A 23153-nucleotide genomic window follows, 5' to 3' on the forward strand; every position below is an offset into this window, starting at 1 on the left:
ATTGGGGTACATGTGTCTCTTTCAGTTCTGGTTTCCTCAGTGTGTATGCCCAGCAGTGGGATTGCTGGGTCATAAGGTAGTTCTATTTGCAATTTTTTAAGGAATCTCCACACTGTTCTCCATAGTGGCTGTACTAGTTTGCATTCCCACCAACAGTGTAGGAGGGTTCCCTTTTCTCCACACCCTCTCCAGCATTTATTGCTTGCAGATTTTTGGATCGCAGCCATTCTGACTGATGTGAAGTGGTACCTCATTGTGGTTTTGATTTGCATTTCTCTAATAATGAGTGATGTTGAGCATCTTTTCATGTGTTTGTTAGCCATCCGTATGTCTTCTTTGGAGAAATGTCTATTTAGTTCTTTGGCCCATTTTTTGATTGGGTCGTTTATTTTTCTGGAATTGAGCTGCATAAGTTGCTTGTATATTTTTGAGATTAGTTGTTTGTCAGTTGCTTCATTTGCTATTATTTTCTCCCATTCAGAAGGCTGTCTTTTCACCTTGCTTATATTTTCCTTTGTTGTGCAGAAGCTTTTAATTTTAATTAGATCCCATTTGTTTATTTTTGCTTTTATTTCCAGAATTCTGGGAGGTGGATCATAGAGGATCCTGCTGTGATTTATGTCTGAGAGTGTTTTGCCTATGTTCTCCTCTAGAAGTTTTATAGTTTCTGGTCTTACATTTAGAAAAAGATTTTATTTTATTTTTTTTTAATGTATCAAGTGGACAAACAACAAGTTCCTACTGTATAGCACAGAGAACTGCATTCAATATCCTGGGATAAAAGAAAATGGAAAAGAATATGACAAAGAATGTACATATATATATGAATGAGTCACTTTGCTGTACAGCAGAAATCAACACAACGTTGTAAATCAACTCTGATAAAAAATAAATTTAGAAAGATACAAAAATGTACAGAGTATCAATCTGTTGATTACTGCTTACCTGCTTTTTATAATCAAACATTTCTCAATAATCCCAATAGGGGGCTCACAAGTTTTTCTTGCAATCTACTTTTGGTCATTTTAAAGCCATTCTTCTTTATTTATTTGGCCATCCAATATGGGCCATGTGGGATCTTAGCTCCCCAACGAGGGATCGAACCCACGCACCTGCAGTGGAGGCACTGGAAGTACTGAGTTTTAATCACTGGATTGCCAGGCAAGCCCCCTTAAAGTTATCTTTACACATTTATTATATAATTCACAAGGTGGAGAAATACCACTTTCTAGTCCAAATTGCCCTGGTCTAAACTGGAGTCACTTAAGGCCATCCGGAAATAAACAACCCTTTCCCAATGTCCTGTTTATCTGGGGGATAGAGAAGGAATGGTCATATTTCATTGAGGCTAAAAAGTGTTAATTTCATAAATTGCATTCTAATTCCTCTGTAATTTTGATGTACTCTGCTACCAATGCCTACATTTAACGTGGTAAGTTTCTTTTCTTTTCTCTTCGTGAAGCAAACCCGGTATTAAGTCAATGGTATGTTTTACAACCCATAGCAGCTGTTTCTACCCAGCCCTGTGTTAGTTAAGCTCTTCTCTCTGGATTAGGCAGTAATTACCATCATTACTCAGCATGAACAGAGAGCAATGTGTATCCGTTCAGCTCTTCCAGGGGTGGGTAAAACCAGTGCCATTCTTACTCATGTTGTTATTTCCAGTCTATCTATATCATTTATCATCCCACCTACTTTTCTAGGTTTTTATCTGCACTGACAGGTTAACTGTATTTACATCTCCTGACTGGTCACTTATGCAACTCCTAATAATATCAGCAATCACAGAGTCAGAAATGAGATGGGGCCAAAGTAGAACAAAGCAATACTCTCTTCTGGGACCTTTTATACAAATAAAAAAATAGCCTCTTTTGGAATTTTGGACTTTCTGGTGATTCAGTGGCTAAGACTCTGAGGTCCCAATGAAGGTGGGGGAGGGCCGGGTTCAATCCCTGGTCAGGGAACTAGATCCTACATGCTGCAACTAAAGATACAGAATGCTGCAACGAAGATTGAAGATCCCGCGTGCTGCAAATAAGACCCAACTCAGCCAAATAAACATTTTGATTATTTTTTTGAAAAGTAACCTTATTTTTTTGGGCTCCAAAATCACTGCAGATGGTGACTGCAGCCATGAAATTAAAAGACACTTACTCCTTGGAAGGAAATTTATGACCAACCTAGATAGCATATTCAAAAGCAGAGACATTACTTTGCCAACAAAGGTCCATCTAGTCAAGGCTATGGTTTTTCCAGTAGTCAGGTATGAATTTGAGATTTGGACTGTGAAGTTGAATGTCGAAGAATTGATGCTTTTGAACTGTGGTGTTAGAGAAGACTCTTGAGAGTCCCTTGGACTGCAAGGAGATCCAACTAGTCCATTCTGAAGGAGATCAGCCCTGGGATTTCTTTGGAAGGAATGATGCTAAAGCTGAAACTCCAGTACTTTGGCCACCTCATGCGAAGAGTTGACTCATTGGAAAAAACTCTGATGCTGGGAGGGACTGGGGGCAGGAGGAGAAGGAAACAACAGAGGATGAGATGGCTGGATGACATCACTGACTCGATGGACTGAGTCTGAGTGAACTTCGGGAGTTGGTGATGGACAGGGAGGCCTGGCGTGCTGTGATTCATGGGGTCGCAGAGTCGGACACGATTGAGCAAACGAACTGAACTGAGTCATTTCAATAAAATGTTTATTTTTGCAGCGATGTAATCAACAATTTGATTCTAGCAAATAGAGAAGCTTTCTGTCTAAACCATGCATGGAGAAAGTGTCAGATAAAAGACACACATGAGACCCCCTCCAGATCAGGGGTCTTCAACTGTGCCCTGTGGACCAAATCTTGTTCAACTCCTGGTTTAACTGCAGCTGAAAATGGTTTTGACTTCCTAAGTGGTTTAAAAAATTCAAAGAAGAATACTTTGTAACATGTGAAATTATGTAAAATTCCAATTTTAGCGTTCATATGTCCAGTTTCATTGGTATACAGATACACTTTCATCTACATACTGTCTATGGTTTGTGCTGCAGAGTCAGGGCTAAGAGGCGGTGACAGACGTGGCAAAGCCCCGGAGCCTGAACCGTTTCCTTTGGAGCCTCTCCTAGGACAGTTTGCCCATCTCTGCTCTAGCTCAGAAGGTCTGAGAGGAACACCACCCTCTCTCCCTTGCACTGTGTGAAGATGAGTTCATCTGGGGCCCCTGGCTTGCCTCTACCTTTCTGTTTCAGCATAAAGTCATCTCTTCAAGCATGAGAGCATAAACACTAAATGAATTATAATTCATGTGATCAAGAACCAGACAGTAAAGTACCCACTTCAAATAATGCTATGTGTTATAAAAGTAGATTTTAGGGCTTCCCTGGTGGCTCAGAGGGTAAAGCGTCTGCCTACAATGCAGGAGACCCGGGATCAATCCCTAGGTCGAGAAGATCCCCTGGAGAAGGGAATGGCACCCCACTCCAGTACTCTTGCCTGGAAAATCCCATGGACTGAGAAGCCTGGTAGGCTACAGTCCATGAGGTCACAAAGAGTCGGACACGACTGAGCGACTTCATTTTCATGGTCCAGTGGTTAAGAGTTCCCCTGCCAATGCAGGGGACACGGGTTCTGTCTCAGGCCTGGGAAGTTACCACGCCAAGGGGCAGCTAAGCCCATACATCTGAACTGCTGAACCTGTGAGAAGGTTCAGCCACCACAGTGAGACGCCTGCTCACCACAACTGGAGAGTAGCCCCTACTTGCAGCAACTAGAGAAAGCACACTTGCAGCAAATAAATAAAATTGTAAAAAGTGGATTGCAAAGCAGTATAAAAAAACATTTTGCATTGGGTGTGTTATCCTTTTTTTCCTGTGACGAGTTTCTCAAAGCTCCGTAGCAGACAAGTCAGAGGGCTCACACGTTCCTCCTTTCCAGGGAGCCGCCGTTTTGTTTGGTCACATAATTTGGCCTCATATGACTCGGAGTAAAACCCTGATTCATCTATGCCAGTCACTGAAATCCAGTCCCCTTGCCAGGGCTTGGTTTTAGGAAGAGATAAATGACTCAATTCCCACCAATAAAATGAGAGAATAATTCACCTGGGTTTTCGAGGAAGGGCTTCTCCACTGGTGAAGCACCACCCCCCACCCTGGGTATTATGATACCTGCAGCTGTGACAGCTTCCCTGGAGCCTCAAGGGGAGCTTGCCTGGAGGCAGCCTGGTCCCCTGGGGACTGCAGAGCACAGATCTAGGTAAAGCCTGTTCTTCTGAAAACAATACTGGGCTACAGCATTAAGCAAGTCTGGATTCTTTAAACCTCAGAAGATCTTACTATATGACACAATGATTCCCCTTATTATTTAATTCATTTGCAATAAATTTCCTGTTACTTGCAGTGCAGTTTTCCGGTGGGTCTTTAAAATTAGTTCTAAATACATATGTCTTGTTAATATCTTTTCTCATGGGAGCATCTTAAGCCTGTCTTCGTGAATGGCAAAGAGTTCCTTATCATAGATCGACCATTTTGTGCACATTTATACGAGAAAATTCCAAGTCAAAACTAAACAGAATAAAATCTATTTATTGTCTACTTAGATTTTCTCTTCACACGAGATAAAGGTGGAGAATCATCTGGTTGCAGTTTTGTCAAGATGAGTGTGTCTGTTTTATTTTCTAAGTGAAAGCCCCGAGATGTTTACAGAAGTTTTGATGTTACCTTCTTTCTGTGCTGCTGTTGCTGCTGCTAAGTCACTTCAGTCGTGTCTGACTCTTAGCGATCCCATGGACTGCAGCCTACCAGGCTCCTCCATCTCACCAGGGAAAACACGGAATTATATACTTTTAGATTACATCAGCAAGTTCATGATAAAGTAGCTGTTCTTTTAACAAACATCACCAAGCTTTCGCTTAGTGCACCACACTGCCTAGAATGCTATGGAAGTTTCAAAGCAAGTAGAAGACAGTTGGAGTCTCTAAGGGAACTAACTTGGGGCCACTTGATGAGCAGAGAGACAGGAAGCTCCTAAAACAGCTGAGAAGCCTGAGCTCACACATGAAACATGGATCAAGCTGTACTTTACAGTTTCAGCGAATAATAAAATCTGTCCTGAGAGCGGACAATGCTTTCTGAAGGAGAACGTGGTCTCTTTAGACTGTATGGTACCCCAGTCCATTCAGGACTATTCTCCCATCTATTGATCACCCCCCTGGGGATACTGTGTCTCCTTCCCTTGTGTACATCTGATTATGATTCCTTCTTTATATATCTAGTTGTAGACGATCTTTTCTGCTTGTCTTCTGGATTTTTGCATCAACAGTTGGTCTTTAAATGGTTGTAATTTTGGTTGTCCCATGGAAGGAAGTAAGCTCAGAGTCTTCCCCTCTGCCATCTTCCAAATACATATTGACAAATTGAGTCTTTCAGTTCACTCAGTGGTTAGATCTATTGAATAATTGCATGAATTTGATTGAAATGTGCTTTTAAAATGTTCCAGTCCATGAGTCCATCCTGTGCTAATAGTTGGAAATGGAGAATCCTGTGTACATTAGCAGTTACAACAATTAATCTCTATTATCATCTCTTCTCCTTTCCCCATGTGCTTATGTGTGACAGGTGTCCCTTAGAGTTTAGTATTCGCATCTTGCCCTCTGACCTCTGTCTTGGTATGATTCCCCCAACAAGTCCTGCTGTTCTGCATGGTGCATTTGCAATGGCCTGTTTATGCCCATATTGTCAACATATTTTCAAATATATGTATTAAAACAGTTCCATGTTCCACTCAGTACCTTTTGATTTATTTCCTTGGTGTGTTTCATTTTGGTCACTGAGGTGGAGAATTAGCCTCATGAGGCCATATGATGGGATAAAGTGATATTCCTGTGAGCATCCACCCTTCTCTGTTCCAACTATTCAGAATAAGTGTTGTGAAAAGCAATTCTTTCTCTGACCTCACCTTAAACTGTTGTATCATCAAGTCCAGACTAGGAGGCTCTAAGGGAGTTCTGAAAATTAGAGAATTGCTTGCTTTTCCCTCAGCATGACTTTATATACTTGCCATCTTATGCTGGAATTCTTTTTTTTAAATATAATTTATTTATTTTTGACTATGCTGGCTCGTCATTGCTTTGTGTGGGCTTTCTCTAGTTTTCGAGAGTGGGGGCTCCTCTTTAGTTGCAGTGTGTGGGTTTCTCACTGTGCTGGCTTCTCTTGTTGTGGAGCACAAGTTCTGGGTTGTGTGAGCTTCAGTAGTTGTGCTGGGTAAGCTCAGCAGTTGCAATTCCCGGGCTTGAGGGCACAGGCTTAGAAGTTGTGGTGCCCAGGCTTAGTTGCTCCACGGCATATGGGATCTTCCCGGACCAGGGATCAAACCTGTGTTCTTGCATTGGCAGGCAGATTCTTTACCATTGAGCCACCAGGAAGCCCTTTGATGGAATTCTTTAATTCCTTTATTCAATAAACAATTCTCTTCAGCATTCAACACATGTTTCTTGAGGACCTACATGTTCCAAGCACTGTGTTGGTCATTAAGACTTTTATAGAGATTGCTGCTGCTAAGTCACTTCGGTTGTGTCCAACTCTGTGCGGCCCCACAGATGGCAGCCCACCAGGCTCCCCTGTCCCTGGGATTCTCCAGGCAAGAACACTGGAGTGGGCTGCCATTTCCTTCTCCAATGCAGGAAAGTGAAAAGTCAAAGTGAAGTCGCTCAGTCGTGTCCAACCCTCAGCGACCCCATAGACTGCAGCCTTCCAGGCTCCTCTGTCCATGGGATTTTCCAGGCAAGGGTACTGGAGTGGGTTGCCATTGCATGTATCTAATAAATAAATATATGTGTATAAAAATATAATAAATAAATGATATATGCATGAGAAAGAGGACATTTTCCATTTGCCACCTGGTGGGTATTATGCTTAGTGAAATAAGTCAGACAGAGAAAGAAAAATGCTATATAATATCACTTATATGTGGAATCTAAAAAAGTCACACACTTGAGTAACATTGTGGTTACCAGGGGCTGGGAATTGGTGCAATAAAACAGATGCTGTTTAAAGAGACAAACTCTGAAAAATAAGGTACACACTCAAAGAATAGCAGATAAGCCTAGAGATCTAATGTACAGCATAGCGAATATGGACAACAATATGGAATTATCAAAATTGCTAAGAGACTAGTTTTAATTAGTTTAGTCCATCCACTAAAAGGAAATGATAGACGTGCTAATTATCTCTATAATGGTGATCATATTAGAGTATATAAATGTATTGACTCAACATGTTGTACACCTTAAATGTATACAGGATTTATGTCAAATCTATTTCAATTAAAACGTTTTCAAGTGTTTACAAAGATAAATAAAAACCTTTACCCTCTAGGAGCTTACAAATAGAGTAGATCCAATTAATACAGTATTTCTAAAGATGAAATCAAAAGAAACTACTGTGAAGGCAGCATGCTGAGTGTCTAATTTGGACTTGGCAGGATTTGAGATGTTTTCCAGAAAAGGCAGCACTCACAGTAAGCCTTGAAAGATGAGTTCTGATCATGAGAAAATGTGAAGGACAGTAAGACTCCAGTTTATGAAGACACTAGTCAGCCATCCTAAGAAATCTGGATGAAAAAAGATATAGGCCCCAGAGAAAACCATTTCATGTTTGTTAGGAGACATAAGAGCTGAGACTAGTTAGAAGGTTAGAAGCCAGCTGAGAGATGCTGAAGGATGGTTTATTAATATCACCTGCCTCTCAGTGAGAAAAGACGCTCCTTGAAGGCAGGTCTTGGCTTTGTTCGCTGCTCTTTGCATAACACTGGGAACAGTGCCTGGCATATAGTTCAGTAATTATTTGTTGGATGAATGAATGAATGCATAAGTCAGTGAGAGAGCAAGTGAATGAATGAGTTACTTCATTAGTTAACCAAAACACTGCAAACGCAGGAGAGAAATCAGAAAGAAACACCTGCCTCAGGATGGAACTTTCTTCCTCTGCTGACACGCGCCACAGCCAGGGCCTTTCCAGGTGCTGGCAGCAGGAGACACTTGTTGGGAAGCCGTCAGATTTTCTGATCTGGGCTCTTTGCAGCCTCCATGGCATCTGCTTCCTTCCTGTCCCTCATCTTCAGAGATTGACAGACTCTGGCTTCTGGGTCGAATTTGTCCTGCCACCTGCGAGCAAAGAATGTTCTCTATTTTTTCAAATAGTAGGGGGTGGGGGAGTGGGGAAGCAAAAGAAGAATAGCAGCTTGTAAGATGTGAAAATTACATGAAATTAAAATTGCAATGTCTATAAATAAAATTTTATTTATATCCCAGCCATGCCCATTTGTTTACATAGTGTCCGTGGAGTTGAGACAGAGGCTGTATGCCCCAAACACAAAGTGAAAAATATTTCCTCTCTGGCCCTTTTGTGGGAAAAGTTTGTCAACCCCTGAACTAGAAGAGCTCTCAGGAAAGGCTTTGAAGTTTATTCACAATAAGACATAAATTATTAATGAAAGTTCCTAAAATACACTTTAAAAAATATAACAGGTAAGACAAAGCATCAAATTAAAACGAGAAATGAACAAACAAGAGAGAGGAAGAGCCATAAATAGTCATGTTGGTGTCTATTATGTGCCAGATCATCAGATAAACACGTCTTTCAACAAAATTATCTCCTCTCCCTCCAGCAAGGCCATCAGACAGGCATCACTATTTTTTAAATCATTTTTTAAAAATTAAAATTAATTAATTTTTAATGCTGTGTTACTTCATGTGTACAGGATAATGATTTATATATATATATAGTTTTCAGGTTCTTTTCCATTACATGTTCTTGAAAGATATTGAACATAGTTCCCTGTGCTATACATTAGGTCTCTGTTGATTATCTATGTTATATATAGTGGTGTGTATTTGTCGATCCCAGACTCAGTTTATCCCTCCTCCCCCTTTTTGCCTTTGGGAACCATAAGTTTTTTTTTTTTTTCTATGTCTGTGAGTCTATTTCTGCTTTGTAAATAAATTCATTTGTATCCTTTTTAAACTGGATGACAACTATAAGTAAGATCGTATGGTATTTATCTTCGTCTGCTTTCTTCAGTTAGTATGATAATCTCTAGGTTTGTTCATGTTGCTGCAAACGGCAGTTTCCTTCCTTTTAATGGCCGAGTGGTATTCCATTGTATATTTGTACCACATCTCTTTTTCCATTCATCTGTCAATGGACATCTAGTTTTTGTCTTTGTCCTGGCTATTGTAAACACTGGAGTGTGTGTATTTTTTCTCATTTTATAGATGAGTCTAAATTCAGAGGCTGAATAACATTCCCTGGGTCACAAAGCCAGCATAAGACAAAGTCAGGATTTGACCCTACAGTAGTTTAGCTTGTAAACTACATCCTCAGCTATAACTTTAGAATTTCAGACACTAATGAGCAGGTCATGTTGGGCATATACAGTGGAGAAAGGAGCTACCCTCTGCCCTTGAGATCATAGTTTCTCCAGGGCAGGAAGATGAAGAAATGAGAACCCATGAAGTTGGCCCAGGTGTGAAAGGAAGTACATCTCCGTCCCACATCATGATGTGAGCCTCTGGGCAGAGGGTCAGTGCTGGGCAGCTCTGTTCAAACATTACAGCTGCTGGCCATCCACTGGAGTTGATCTTCAGGTGTGAACGAGACCTCCAAAACAGATGGGCACATGACGATTTTATTAACCCAGGAGCTGACAGCTTCATGATTGGCAAATGAGGGGTGGAGTTTTGGGGGGAGAATGAATGATCCAAAAAAGCTTCCCATAGGATGATAAACAAATAGGAACTCCCCAAGGGACATAGCAACAGTGGTCGAACAGACATCTTAGTTGTTAAAGGAAAAATAGAGAGACTGTGGATTGGACAGGGATTGGGAGTTTTGCTTTTAGGCAGGGAACTGGATCCAGCAGACAGTCTTGGCTCTGGAGGATGAGGATCAGAATAATGAATCACACAAAGCCAGACACCTATGGAGCTGCCCATCAGGGTAACCTCATGTCTGCATTGCTGGCTGAGCAGTGACGGTAGATCTTTTGGTTATGTGAGTACTGGGCTGGCTCCAGGGGACGGCTGTGAATCTGGCTCATTGAGGATGGTTGTACCAGCTGGCTCTGCTGTGAAGGTGGGTGCCTGTGTCAGCTTCCCAGCCTGGGAGAATTGTCCCAGAAGTTCCTGTACCACGCACACTGTATCACGCTATTTCCAAAGCACACAGGAGATGGTGGGGGGATGGCGGTCAGGAAAGTCCAGTGGCTTGACTGAAAAGCCAAAGAGAAGCTTGATTGCACTTTCCACGATTCTGTCTAAAAAGAAGGGTTTAGACTCAGCTGTCAAGAAAGTGTTCTTTTAAAAAATGTATTGCGGTCCACTGAGTGAGGAGGAGGAACTACAGACATCTGCTCTCACATTGGCAGTGGCATGAGGGGACGACAAAATTTCAGCAACTGAAACATTACAAAGAGGATCATTATCTCCCCAACTCTGCTGGTATCTGCAGGACGTGTACAGGTGACCCAGTGGAAAATAAGATACACGTTTAAATCAGTTTGGTAAAAGCTGGGTTACATAATTGCAAACAGGTTCATTTAGTGCAGGATTTCTCAGAACTTTTAAAATGCTTTTTGTAGGCTGGGAATTTCTCAAAGGCAAATGGACATTGTCCCAAATGTACCTGATGGTGGAGCACCCCTGCCCCCACCCAGGCATTATCATATCACTCATGGGAGCAGCATTAGGGGAACGTTTGAGAAAACACTGGTCTACCCTAGTGGCTCAGATGATAAAGAATCTGCTTACAATGCAGGAGAGCCGGGTTCGATCTCTGGGTCCAGAAGATCCCCTGGAGAAGGACATTCCAATCCATTCCAGTGTTCTTGCCTGAGAAATCCCAGGGACAAAGGAGCCTGGTAGGCTACAGTCCATGAGGTCACAAATGGTCAGACACTACTGAGTAACTAACACTTTCACTTTCACACTTGGGAAAACACCAGCCTAAGCATACCCTGAAATTTCAGCAAGACTAAAACAGTCACAATTTCATCCTGTTTGGAGGAGATTGCAAATATGTGCTTATGGCAGGAGCTTTGTAAGTGAGCCCTCAGCACTGGTTAACTTGGGAGAGAAAACAGTTTTTCATGCTCAGGCCACTCTATACAGAGTCCTTTTGCCTGAGTGAGAACCTGCAGTCATAAAGGATTCATCACAGGAAACGAGCCAGTCAACACACAGGCATCCCAGGGAGCACGGTGATTAGGAAGCTGGGGAATCATCTGCCCGGGTCTTGTGTCTGGAGAGCTATTTCTCATGTTTTCTTTTTAAAAATTTTTTAAATTATTTTAGCTCAGTTCAGTTCAGTCGCTCAGTTGTGTCTGACTCTTTGCAACCCCATGGATTGCAGCATGCCAGGCTTCCCTGTCCATCACCACCTCCCGGAGCCTACTCAAACTCATGTCCATTGTATCAGTGATGCCATCCACCCATCTCATCTGCTGTCATCCCCTTCTCCTCCCACCTTCAATCTTTCCCAGCATCAAGGTATTTATTTTGATTTATTTTTGACTGCACTGGGTCTTCATTGCTGAGCATGGGCTTTCTCTAGTTGTGGTGAGTGGGGACGCTCATTGCAGTGGTTTCTCTTGCTGCAGTTTATGGGCTCAGTAGTTGTGATGTACTGGCTTAGTTGTTCAATGTTATGAGGGATCTTCCTGGACCAGGGATCAAACCCACGTCCCCTGCGTTGGCAGGCAGATTCTTATGTACCCCTAGGGAAGTCCCACTTCTCTCATTTTCAGTTTCCTTGGAAAGGTTGGAGGATTTTTCTAGGAACAGATTTGTTACTGACCTCTCCATCAGAGCACTTAGTCAAACTCCCAACTACTTGTACTCTGAAAACCTTGAGCTCAATGACCCAAGACAAAACCAGAGGGGCCCTGGGGCCAGAAGGCACCAAGTGACACCAAGACCATAGCAAAACCTCTGTCTCCAAAGTCTGGGCTTCCCCTCAGTAAGAGGACTGATGCTCCTTTTTTCTCTCCAATCTGCCCAGACAGTGCTTCAGCCACTTTGCTTCTGGGTCTTCTGAGACCCTTCCTGGGGCGCAGTTCATTGTCTGTTCTAACTAGACCCTTCTTGGCTTCACTTTACACATTTACATCATCAACTTTCAACACCAATTGTATGTAAGCGATCTTTTCCCAGATCTCCTCTTATTTTTGCTTGTTTTGCCTACTTCCACAATTCATTGATTCCTTTTTGTTCATTGTCTTTCTTTTAAAATACCAATATTTATTTAATGCCCCTGCCTTTGGGCCTCTTAATCTGACAATTTTCTCCATCTTCCCATGGCTTCTAATACATTTGGGAAATTTTCTAATCCTCATTTCAGGATTTTATCTCTCTAGATAAAATATTCCAATGTTTAAAGACCAACATCCTGCAAATGTGGTATAAGTGAGAAGTTTTAGTGTATAGAATGTGCCAGCTATTCACAACAGCCAAGACATGGAAGCAGCCTAATGCCCATCAACAGACGAATGGAGAGAGAAGATGTGGTCATACAGACAATGAAATATTACTCGGCCACAAAAAATGAAATAATGCCATTTGCAATAGCATGGGTGGACCTAGAGATTATCATCCTAAGTGAAGTGAGTCAGAGAATGACAAATATTATATGTAATGGCTTATATGTGGAGTCAAAAATGATACAAATGACATCATCTATGAAACAGAAACAAGCTCACAGACTTAGAGAACAGACCTGTTGTTGCCAGGCTGGACTTGGAGCAGGGAAGGATGGACTGAGGGTTTGGGATTAGCAGACAAACTACTTTATGTATAGGATGGATAAACGACAAGGTCATGCTGTGTAGAAAAAATTCACAATGTAGTGAATCAACTATATTTCAATAAAATAAAAATATTTAAAAAAGAACATGTTTGTATTAAATTGGTTATAAAGAAAGCCGTGTAGTGGGGTGATTAAGAGCTCAATCTGTGAGACAGCCTGTCAAGGAGTGAAGGGCTTGTTAGCTGTGACTCTGGACAAATAACTAATCTTTCTGGGCCTTGTTTTCCCCATCTATAAACTGGGAAAAATAATACCCCGTACTTTATTTGGTTATTATAAGGAGCAACTGAATTAACATATCTAAAAAGCTTACGGCAGCACCTAGAACATAGTGAGTGCACACAGTCATTAGTGAATGCACAAAATCATTAGCTAGCATTATCTCCACCGTTTAGAATAACCAAAGCATCTCAGAATGAAGTGCGGAGGTTTTCAGGTTTTTTCTCTCTTTCTGTTTTAAGGCCCAGATTATGTAAAAGATCACCTCCCTCAAGTTGCTCAGCACACTGCCTATATAGGAGAAAAGCATCCTGCATTAGAGAAAACTGGAGATCTCAGATATTTATGGAGGCCTGCCTCGAACAGAAGCTTGCCAGCTAAATATAAACCTGAGTATGTTGGTGAAATTGGCTGGGGAATACCAGAGTATGATTTTATCAACAAAACAAGGCTTCAGACTGGCTTTCACATCAAGGTATTGCTCTTAAATTTATGCTCCTCCTCAAACATTGTTTGCTTTTTTTTTTTTCTCCCAATGAATAGTCAGTTTATTTTTTCCAGACTAATTTTACAACTAATTTATTATTAAAATTAATTGAAGCAGATAACAATACAGTCAAAATCAAGTAAAGAGAAAAAGTTTTAAGTACCTCACTGTGATTTCTAGCCTTGGGTATAATGTCATAAGGACTGTTACTAGCAAAATGCTCCATCATGTACTGAAAAATCTGTATGTCAGATTTTCAAAAAAAGACTTGCTTTCAAATAAACACCAGGAACCATCAAAAAACAAAAACAAAAAATCTCTGAGTGATAGCTGTTTGGTATCCATAATATTAAATATGTCTCCAAGACTTCTTCACATCAAACTTTTTCACATCAAATGTATTGATCTAGGAATTGGAAAAAAATCATTATATTTGTAGGGCTTCTGTTTCACCATCAATACAGTAAATGATAACAGCTTTCACTTGCCCTCCCTACAGTTTTCTGATTTAAATGCTTTCTGAGTTTGCTTCCATAGGAAACGTTGTGTCCTGGACTTGTCCTTGAGAAGCAAAGGGATTGGAGTTTGTGCATAAAAATGACTGTGTGGATAAAAGTACTTGGCTGCCATCACCCTCTTTAAGTCCCTTGAATACATGAGAGGAGGGGTGTGAAGAGAAGGAAGCGGGAGGCAATGCAAAAGCATTTGCACTTGGCTTTGGCACGCATCCAGATTCCCCTATGCGGTGACATTCACACGCATTCCTCCGCTCTTGAGTGGCTCGGTGAGTGGGTGGTGGTAAAGCAGCAGTCTGTGCCGGACGTCATCCACAAACCTAGAAACCAGCCCCAGAGATTCAAAACCCACTGTGCGGATCGTGCCTCTAAGTCAGACCATCCAGGGCAGGTAGCGGGAGGGCTCTGAGAAAGCCTGCCTTAGGCGTGAGCACAGCCAGTCTCCTCTGAAACAGGAGAGAGCACAGGTGATTTTAGAAGCAAAATCTGAGGAGTCAGACTTTTTCCCTGCCAGGCCTTTGCCTGGAAATTGAATATGTATCAATGACGCAGCAACAAATTGAATATGTATCAATTGCCTTAATTCCTGAGGCAGTTAGTGCAAACTCATGTGCATGCTTGCTCAGTCATCTGGCTCTGAGACCCCATGAGCTGTGGCCCTCCAGGCTTCTCTGTGCATAGAATTATCGGGGCAAGAATACTGGATTGGGTTGCCATTTCCTCTTCCAGGGGATCTTCCCAATCCAGGGATCAAACCTGCATCTTCTGCTTTGGCAGGCAGATTCTTTACCACTGAGCCACCTGGGAAGCTCACAGTATTATACAGAATGGTTAACAAAGTTAAAGCCTTTTTCTGGACCAACCTTCAGCAGTACCCAAGAGCAGCTGGGAGCTCAGGCTTTGGGGTCAGACAGCGTGGGTTCCACTCCTGCCTCTGGTCAGGTTCAGCTCTGTGACCCTGGGCTCTGAGTTCACCTCCCTGGGTCTCTGAGCCTCCTCTGCTCCATGTGATGTTTAGGTGTTCACTTCCTGAGACCACTTGAATTCCTATCCCACCCCTGCCACCTCCTAGCTGTGAGAGATCTTGGGCCAGTTCCTCAAAAGCGCTGTGTCTCTTCATCATGGACCTAAGCGTTTGCCTTACTGGGCTGTCATGAAGAAATATATGCCAACTGCTGGGCAAAGTGTCTGCCATACAGCCAGGCTCTAGGTCTGGAATGCTTCTTAACTTCCCAAAATAATGTTTTCCTGCTACTGCTGCTGCTAAGTCGCTTCAGTCGTGTCCAACTCTGTGCGACCCCATAGACGGCAGCCCACCAGGCTCCCCTGTCCCTGGGATTCTCCAGGGAAGAACACTGGAGTGGGTTGCCATTTCCTTCTCCAATGCATGAAAGTGAAAGGTGAAAGTGAAGTTGCTCAGTTGTGTCCAATTCTTCACGCCCCCATGGACTGCAGCCTACCAGGCTCCTCCGTCCATGGGACTTTCCAGGCAAGAGTACTGGAGTGGGGTGCCATCACCTTCTCGGACTTACATACTAAACCCAAAAAATGAAAACACTTTTAGCTTAAGTTAGGAATAAAAGGGAATTTCCTAATCTGATATAGATTATCTACAAAAAAGGCGATTACAATAGTGATACTTGATAAAACAGTGAAAGCATTTCTCTTTAAGACCAGGAACAAGACAGTTCAGGTCAGTTCGGTCGCTCAGTCGTGTCCGACTCTTTGCGACCCCATGAATCGCAGCACGCCAGGCCTCCCTGTCCATCACCAACTCCTGGAGTTCACTCAGACTCACGTTCATCGAGTCAGTGATGCCATCCAGCCATCTTATCCTCTGTCGTCCCCTTCTCCTCCTGCTTCCAATCCCTCCCAGCATCAGAGTCTTTCCCAATGAGTCAACTCTTCGCATGAGTGACCAAAGTACTGGAGTTTCAGCTTCAGCATCATTCCCTCCCAAGAAATCCCAGGGCTGATCTCCTTCAGAATGGACTGGTTGGATCTCCCTGCAGTCCAAGGGACTCTCAGGAGTCTTCCCCAACACCACAGTTCAAAAGCATCAATTCTTCAGCGCTCAGCCTTCTTCACAGTCCAACTCTCACATCCATACATGACCACAGGAAAAATCATAGCCTTGACTAGACAGACCTTAGTCAGCAAAGTAATGTCTCTGCTTTTGAATATGCTGTGTAGGTTGGTCATAACTTTTCTTCCAGGGAGTAAGCATCTTTTAATTTCATGGCTGCAGTCACCATCTGCAGTGATTTTGGAGCCTCCCAAAATAGAGTCTGACACTGTTTCCACTGTTTCCCCATCTATTTCCCATGAAGTGATGGGACCAGATGCCGTGATCTTCGTTTTCTGAATGTTGAGATTTAAGCCAACTTTTTCCCTCACCACTTTCACTTTCATCAAGAGCATGGATGCCGCAAATCCTGATTTTTTTTCATTTAGCTTTGTTCTGGAGGTCTTAACCATAGCAGTAAGGAAAAAAAATATAAAATGTGAAAGATTGAAATAGAAGAAGTAAAACTATCATAATTTGCTAATATGTTTGTCTACCTAGAATACCTCAAAATATAAGCGAATTTGGTAGTCAACAGGACACAAAATCCAGGTGTAAAAATCAATTTTATTTTTATATACCAGAAACAAACAGAAAATGCAGCAAAACAGGGTACTACTTACAATATCATCAGCAAATATTAAGTATGTAGGAATAGATCTTAAAAAAAAGATGTTCTGGTACAACCTTGTAAATCAACTATACATCAATAAAAAGAAAGGTGTTCTTTACATGGAGAAAAATGATAAAACTATTAAAACAGGATGTAAACAAGTGGAGAGATATATTGTGTTTGTGAATTGAAAGATTCAATATCATAAAGACTGAATCATAAAGATTCTATATCAAATTTATCAGATTGATAAAAATAATTTCCATGTAATTACAATAAAAACCTCAACTTTTCTTCTGCATAAAAAAAGACTCTCTAGGTATCATTCTTGTTGTGTTGTGAGTTATAAAGGACACAAGGAACATACTCAGCACAGTGCCCAGCAAGAGGTTAACACCCCGATGTCAGTAGTTAGGACTGTGGTTTTGTATTTAATGTCAGCCAGTGCCAGTGACACAGAAAAAGGGCTCAGGCTCCTAAACTGCACCCTGTTCCACTCAGGCAATGAAGATGAAGATCAGAAACTTGGTTCAATATCAAAAGAGATCACTAGTGAGAAGAGAATGCACCAAGAGCAAGGCAGCCGATTTGCAGAGAGTCCAGAACTTGGGTGGCGTTGTGGCTTTTCTCAGGTGATGCCCAGTTTTGTACACAGCCCTCGAGTTGTCTCTGTCTTGAGTGTCTGGGGCTGTGAATCCAAGACCCATGTCAGCCACAACTTAACCTTCCAGGAAGGGATTTATTCAGTTTCTTTGGATGGAATATCACAGATGGTTCTAATTCTCAGCCCTGCTTGGTTGTGTGGTTCTCATAACCTGGTGGGACTGCATGTGAACCAGACAGAGCTCTCCCCACCTAGGGCTCACGTGGAAGCTGGCCTTGTTTGGCACAGGCTGTGACGGCTTGTCAGCTGTGCCCCAGCATTTGACAGTAAATATTTTCAAAGATGTATCTGTCTTAAGTTTGATTTTTTTTTGGGGGGGGGTTGTACTCTGTGGCATGTGGGATCTATTTCCCTGATAAGGGATTGAACCCATACCCCCTGCACTGGAAGCATGGAGTCTTAACCACTGGACCACCAGGGTTAAAGAATTCCTTGGACTTAAAACTTTATCATAAGAACAAAAGGATGCACTGAGAATGACTGTACATACTGTGCTCTTGCCTGGAGAAGCCCATGGACGGAGGAGCCTGGTGGGCTGCAGTCCATGGTGTCATGAAGAGTTGGGCATGACTGAGCAACTTCACTTTCACTGTTCACTTTCCTGCACTGGAGAAGGAAATGGCAACCCACTCCAGTGTTCTTGCCTGGAGAATCCCAGGGACGGCGGAGCCTGGTGGGCTGCCGTCTATGGGGTCGCACAGAGTCGGACACGACTGAAGTGACTCAGCAGCAGCAGCACAGGTCAAGATCCACGTACGATTTACCTACCAGTTAAGGCCCAGGATTTGTTACCAAGTTTGTTCATTCCCCCTAACCCCCCTGGCCAACCCCACACCCAGGGCCTGGCTCCATTCCCCCCTTCCTCTATATCCAGGACAGCCCCAGATGTGGACTCCTTATCCTCGCAAGTCCCCAGGCAGCCTCTTCCAAGCAATGAGAAGAAATTGACATTTGAGCTGATACACACACACTCATCCGCTATGCCTAGAAATGAGTCCCTAATCACAAGCAAAATGTGAGTGCCTGTGCCGGGAATTCAAGTCTCCTCGCCTAGGAGCTGGACCATTCCTTCACGCGATGTAACACAGGGCAGCGTCTCCATCCATGCCCTGTTCCCTCTCTGGCTACCTGTCCTAGGTGGTCTTCGACCCCACCCCCAACGTCGGCATCTATACGAGTCCCACCAAGGTGGTACTTTGTTTCTGATTGCAGAGACTCTTCAGTGGCTCCCGCTGCAATAGCTCAGAACCTGGATTTTAATCACAAACTTTCATCTAGTGGGTTTTTATAGCCTGAACAGCTGCTCTTCCTAATTCACTGCTCCAGGTTCTTGTAAGACCGGCTGCTAAGAAAGCTCGGGCACCTGCAGTAGACTTGGTGACATGCCTGGGGCAGCTGCTTCCTGCCCGGTCATGGTCTCTCCTCTTTGGAGGCACTGGAAAGGGATTGTAGGTCATCTGGATTTGGGTAGAAAGATAACTTCCAGGTTGAGTGACACCTGAAATATTTCCCCACATTTTCAGAGGTTAGTAAAAATCACAACATCAGGTCTCTTTTCTGGGTCTTCATGTGTTTAGCTATTTCTTACTCTGGTGGGGGGCCACAATGCAATGATGATACATGTGTAATAAGCCAGTGAAGATCACTGCTTTTGTTATTTTCATAGACTTAAGAGCAGTACATTTTTGTTTTTTTAATGAATCTGGTCTCTGCCAAACTATATGTGTTGTTTATACAACGATATATGGAGACCAGGACTTCCCTGGTGGTCTAGTTCCAGGAGATGCAGGTTCAGTCCCTGGTTGGGGAACTAAGATTCCACCTGCCTCGGTGCAACTAAACCCTTGCAGCACAACTAGAGAGAAGCCTATGCACCACAACAGAGACCCAAAGCAGCCAAAAATAAATAAATAAACAAGTAAATACATAAACATTTTTAAAATATATGGAGACTATTGAAATCTTTGGTTTCAAACTGAGGAGCTTCTCTAAGTGGTTCATAGGTGGGCATGTGTCCCACCCGTGGGCTTTCATTAATCCAGGTCTTGTCGTGTCCCTTTTCTGCTCCTGCATCTGACCTCATGGCTAGATAATTTAAGACACTTGGCTTTCCCACAGAAAGAATGTGATACTGGACTTGAGGACGGACTCTTCTCAGGTATAATCCCAATGACCATAGTTTATCAACTAGTCATAACAGATATTACAGCCAATATATCACACAGTGTCACACCTTGAATGATGTGTAGAAGGTAAGAAAGAGAACCATGGGGATGCATCAGTAATATATCTATATGGGATACAGTGTGATATAATAAAAAGGACATTTTTTTTGAGGTTTTGAAATTTCTGCCTCCTGTTTGACCCAAATTCCTGAGTGAATACAGAGGGCTTCTCTGAGTTTGATGGACATGGGAACAGACTTCTTGATAGCTGTTCAATAAATTGATCCCAGGTTGGTTTCTTCATGAAACATTTTTCTTGCCATGAATTTATTTAGAGAAAGTAAACACAAAAGAGCTGTTTTTGTGGGGAGGTAAGTTGTTGTACCCACTGTAGAGAACAGTATGGAGTTTCCTCAAAAAACTGAAAACAGACTCAGCAATCCCACTCCTGTGCATACATCCCGACAAAAACATAATTCACACAGATCCCTGCACCCCAGTGTTCATTGCGGGACTGCTTACAATAGCCAGGACATGGAAAGAATGGAAATGTTGAACAGATGGCTGGATAAAGAAGATGTGGCACATACCTACAACAGATTATTGCTCAGCCATGAAAAGGGGCGAAGTAGTGCTGCTTGCAATAACATGGAAGGGCCTAGAGATGGTCAGACTGAGTGAATAAGCGGGATGGAGAAAGAAATTCATCATATGGTATCGATTCTCTGGTTATACTGCATGGATTTAGTTGTACTGAGGCATGCGGGATCTTAGTTCCCCAACAAGGAATTGAACCTGCAATTGGAATGTGGATTCTTAACCACTGGACTACCAGGGAAGTCCCAGTCTCCATATTTTTGTATAAACAGCACATATAATTTGGCTGATCAGATCCATTAATAAAAAAAAAAAACAGTGGAATCTAAAGTATGACAGGAATTGACTTACTTATGAAACAGAAACAGACTCATAGACACAGAAAGCAAATTTATGGTCACCAAAGGGAGAGGGGATGGAGGGAGGGATAAAGTTAGGAGTTTGGGATTAATAAAGACACAAGAATGCTCAAACTACGGCACAATTACACTCATCTCACACGCTAGTAAAGTAACGCTCAAAATTCTCCAAGCCAGGCTTCAGCAATACGTGAACTGTGAACTTCCAGATGTTCAAGGTGGTTTTAGAAAAGGCAGAGACACCAGAGATCAAATTGCCAACATCCGCTGGATCATCGAAAAAGCAAGAGAGTTCCAGAAAAACATCTATTTCTGCTTTCTTGACTATGCCAAAGCCTTTGACTGTGTGGATCACAATAAACTGTGGAAAATTCTGAGAGAGATGGGAATACCAGACCACCTGACCTGCCTCTTGGGAAACCTGTATGCAGATCAGGAAGCAGCAGTTAGAACTGGACATGGAACAACAGACTGGTTCCAAATAGGAAAAGGAGTACATCAAAGCTGTATATTGTCACCCTGCTTATTTAACTTATATGCAGAGTACATCATGAGAAACGCTGGGCTGGAAGAAGCACAAGCTGGAATCAAGATTGTCGGGAGAAATATCAGTAATCTCAGATATGCAGATGACACCACCCTTATGGCAGAAAGTGAAGAGGAACTAAAAAGCCTCTTGATGAAAGTGAAAGAGGAGAGTGAAAAAATTGGCTTAAAGCTCAACATTCAGAAAACTAAGATCATGGCATCTGGTCCCATCACTTCATGGCAAATAGATGGGGAAACAGTGGAAACAGTGTCAGACTTTATTTTGGGGGGCTCCAAAATCACTGCAGATGGTGATTGCAGCCATGAAATTAAAAGACACTTACTCCTTGGAAGGAAAGTTATGACCAACCTACACAGCATATTTAAAAGCAGAGACATTACTTTGCCAACAAAGGTCCATCTAGTCAAGGCTGTGGTTTTTCCAGTGGTCATGTATGGATGTGAGAGTTGGACTGTGAAGAAAGCTGAGTGCTGAAGAATTGATGCTTTTGAAGTGTGGTGTTGGAGAAGACTCTTGAAAGTCCCTTGGACTGAAAGGAGTTCCAACCAGTCCATTCTAAAGGAGATCAGTCCTAGGTGTTCATTGGAAGGACTGATGCTGAAGCTGAAACTCCAATACTTTGGCCAACTGATGCAAAGAGTTGACTCATTGGAAAGACTCTGATGCTGGGAGGAATTTGGGGCAGGGGGAGAAGGGGACGACAGAGGATGAGATAGCTGGATGGCATCACCCACTTGATGGACATGAGTTTGGGTGAACTCCAGGAGTTGGTGACGGACAGTGAGGCCTGGTGTGATGCAATTCATGGGGTCTCAAAGAGTCAGACACGACTGAGCAACTGAACTGACCTGAACTGAACTACATATAAAATAGATGATCAACAAGAACTTACTGTATAGCACAGGAAACTATATTCAATATTCTATCATAAGCCATAAGAATAAAACCAAAAGAATATGAACATGTATCATGGAACATGTATACGTGAACATGTATATATATATATATAATTGTATATATATGTATATATATGTGTATATATATATATATAATTGAATCACTTTGCTTTGTAGCAGAAACTAACACAACATTGTAAATAAACTGTACTCCAGTAAAACAGATTTTTAAAAAACAAGCTCCTCTTGACTATTTACTATTTGAGGAAGGTACTAGGATTCTTTTCCCTTACAGAGGAAGGAATGGAGGTCTTGACAGCTGAGGCCCCTTGCTGAAGCTGTACAGGGGGTCAATGATGAAACCAGGATCCCAGCCTAGGCTGTGGGTTCAGGGACTTAGTGGGAGTCCAGCATGTGAGAGGGGAAATGAAGTCAGAACATGGGGCTGGAGCCACAGTGGGAGGCACCTAGCTGGGCGAGCACTTTTCCATGCAGCGCCAGGTCAGTCCCAGCTCTTTTGTCTCATAAGCACCTCTCCTTTCTTCATGGGGCCTCAAGTGTCTACTGGTACTCCATTCTGCATCATTTGCACACAAGATGCTTCATTCATAATACAAAAATGAGTCATCAGTAGTAGATATAACCCACTTATTTGATAAAATAGAAAGAGCTCAGTAATAGTTATTTTCTGTATTGTTTGTTCCTTTATTAAATCTTGAAAAATTTTTTATTGGAGTAGAGTAGATTTATAATAGTGTGTTAGTTTGAGGTGTACAGCAGTCATTCAGTTATACATACTGAATCACTGTATGTATACATACATACATACGTACGTATATCTATTTTCCCAAATTCTTTTTCATTGTATGTTAATACAAAATATTGAGTATAGGTCCCTGTGCTGTACAGTAATTCCTTGTTGTGTAAATGATATGATATGATATTTGTCTTTCTATGTCTGACTTCACTCAGTATGATAATCTCTAGGTCCATCCATGTTGCTGCAAATGGTATTATTTGATCCTTTTGAATGGATGAATAATATTCCATCACATATATATGTACCACAACTTCTTTATCCATTCCTCAGTTGATGGACGTTTAGGTTGCTTCCATGTCTTGACTTTGCAAATAGTGCTGCAATGAACACTGGGGTCCCCGTATCTTTTCAAATTGTGGTGCTCT

General features: G+C 42.2%; 1 protein-coding gene across 1 annotated transcript in view; it reads left to right on the forward strand.

The window, feature by feature from the left end:
* SPMIP2 (sperm microtubule inner protein 2) overlaps window positions 1–23153 on the forward strand; it is a 131068-nt gene that overhangs the window by 37134 nt on the left and 70781 nt on the right. The window contains exon 2 of the mRNA XM_068989606.1: window positions 13300–13532. Within this exon, the coding sequence (XP_068845707.1) occupies window positions 13300–13532 (233 nt within the window). The remainder of the gene's footprint in view (window positions 1–13299; window positions 13533–23153) is intronic.

The sequence above is a fragment of the Capricornis sumatraensis genome, chromosome 17 (genome assembly GCF_032405125.1).
Source record: "Capricornis sumatraensis isolate serow.1 chromosome 17, serow.2, whole genome shotgun sequence".
NCBI lineage: Eukaryota > Metazoa > Chordata > Mammalia > Artiodactyla > Bovidae > Capricornis > Capricornis sumatraensis.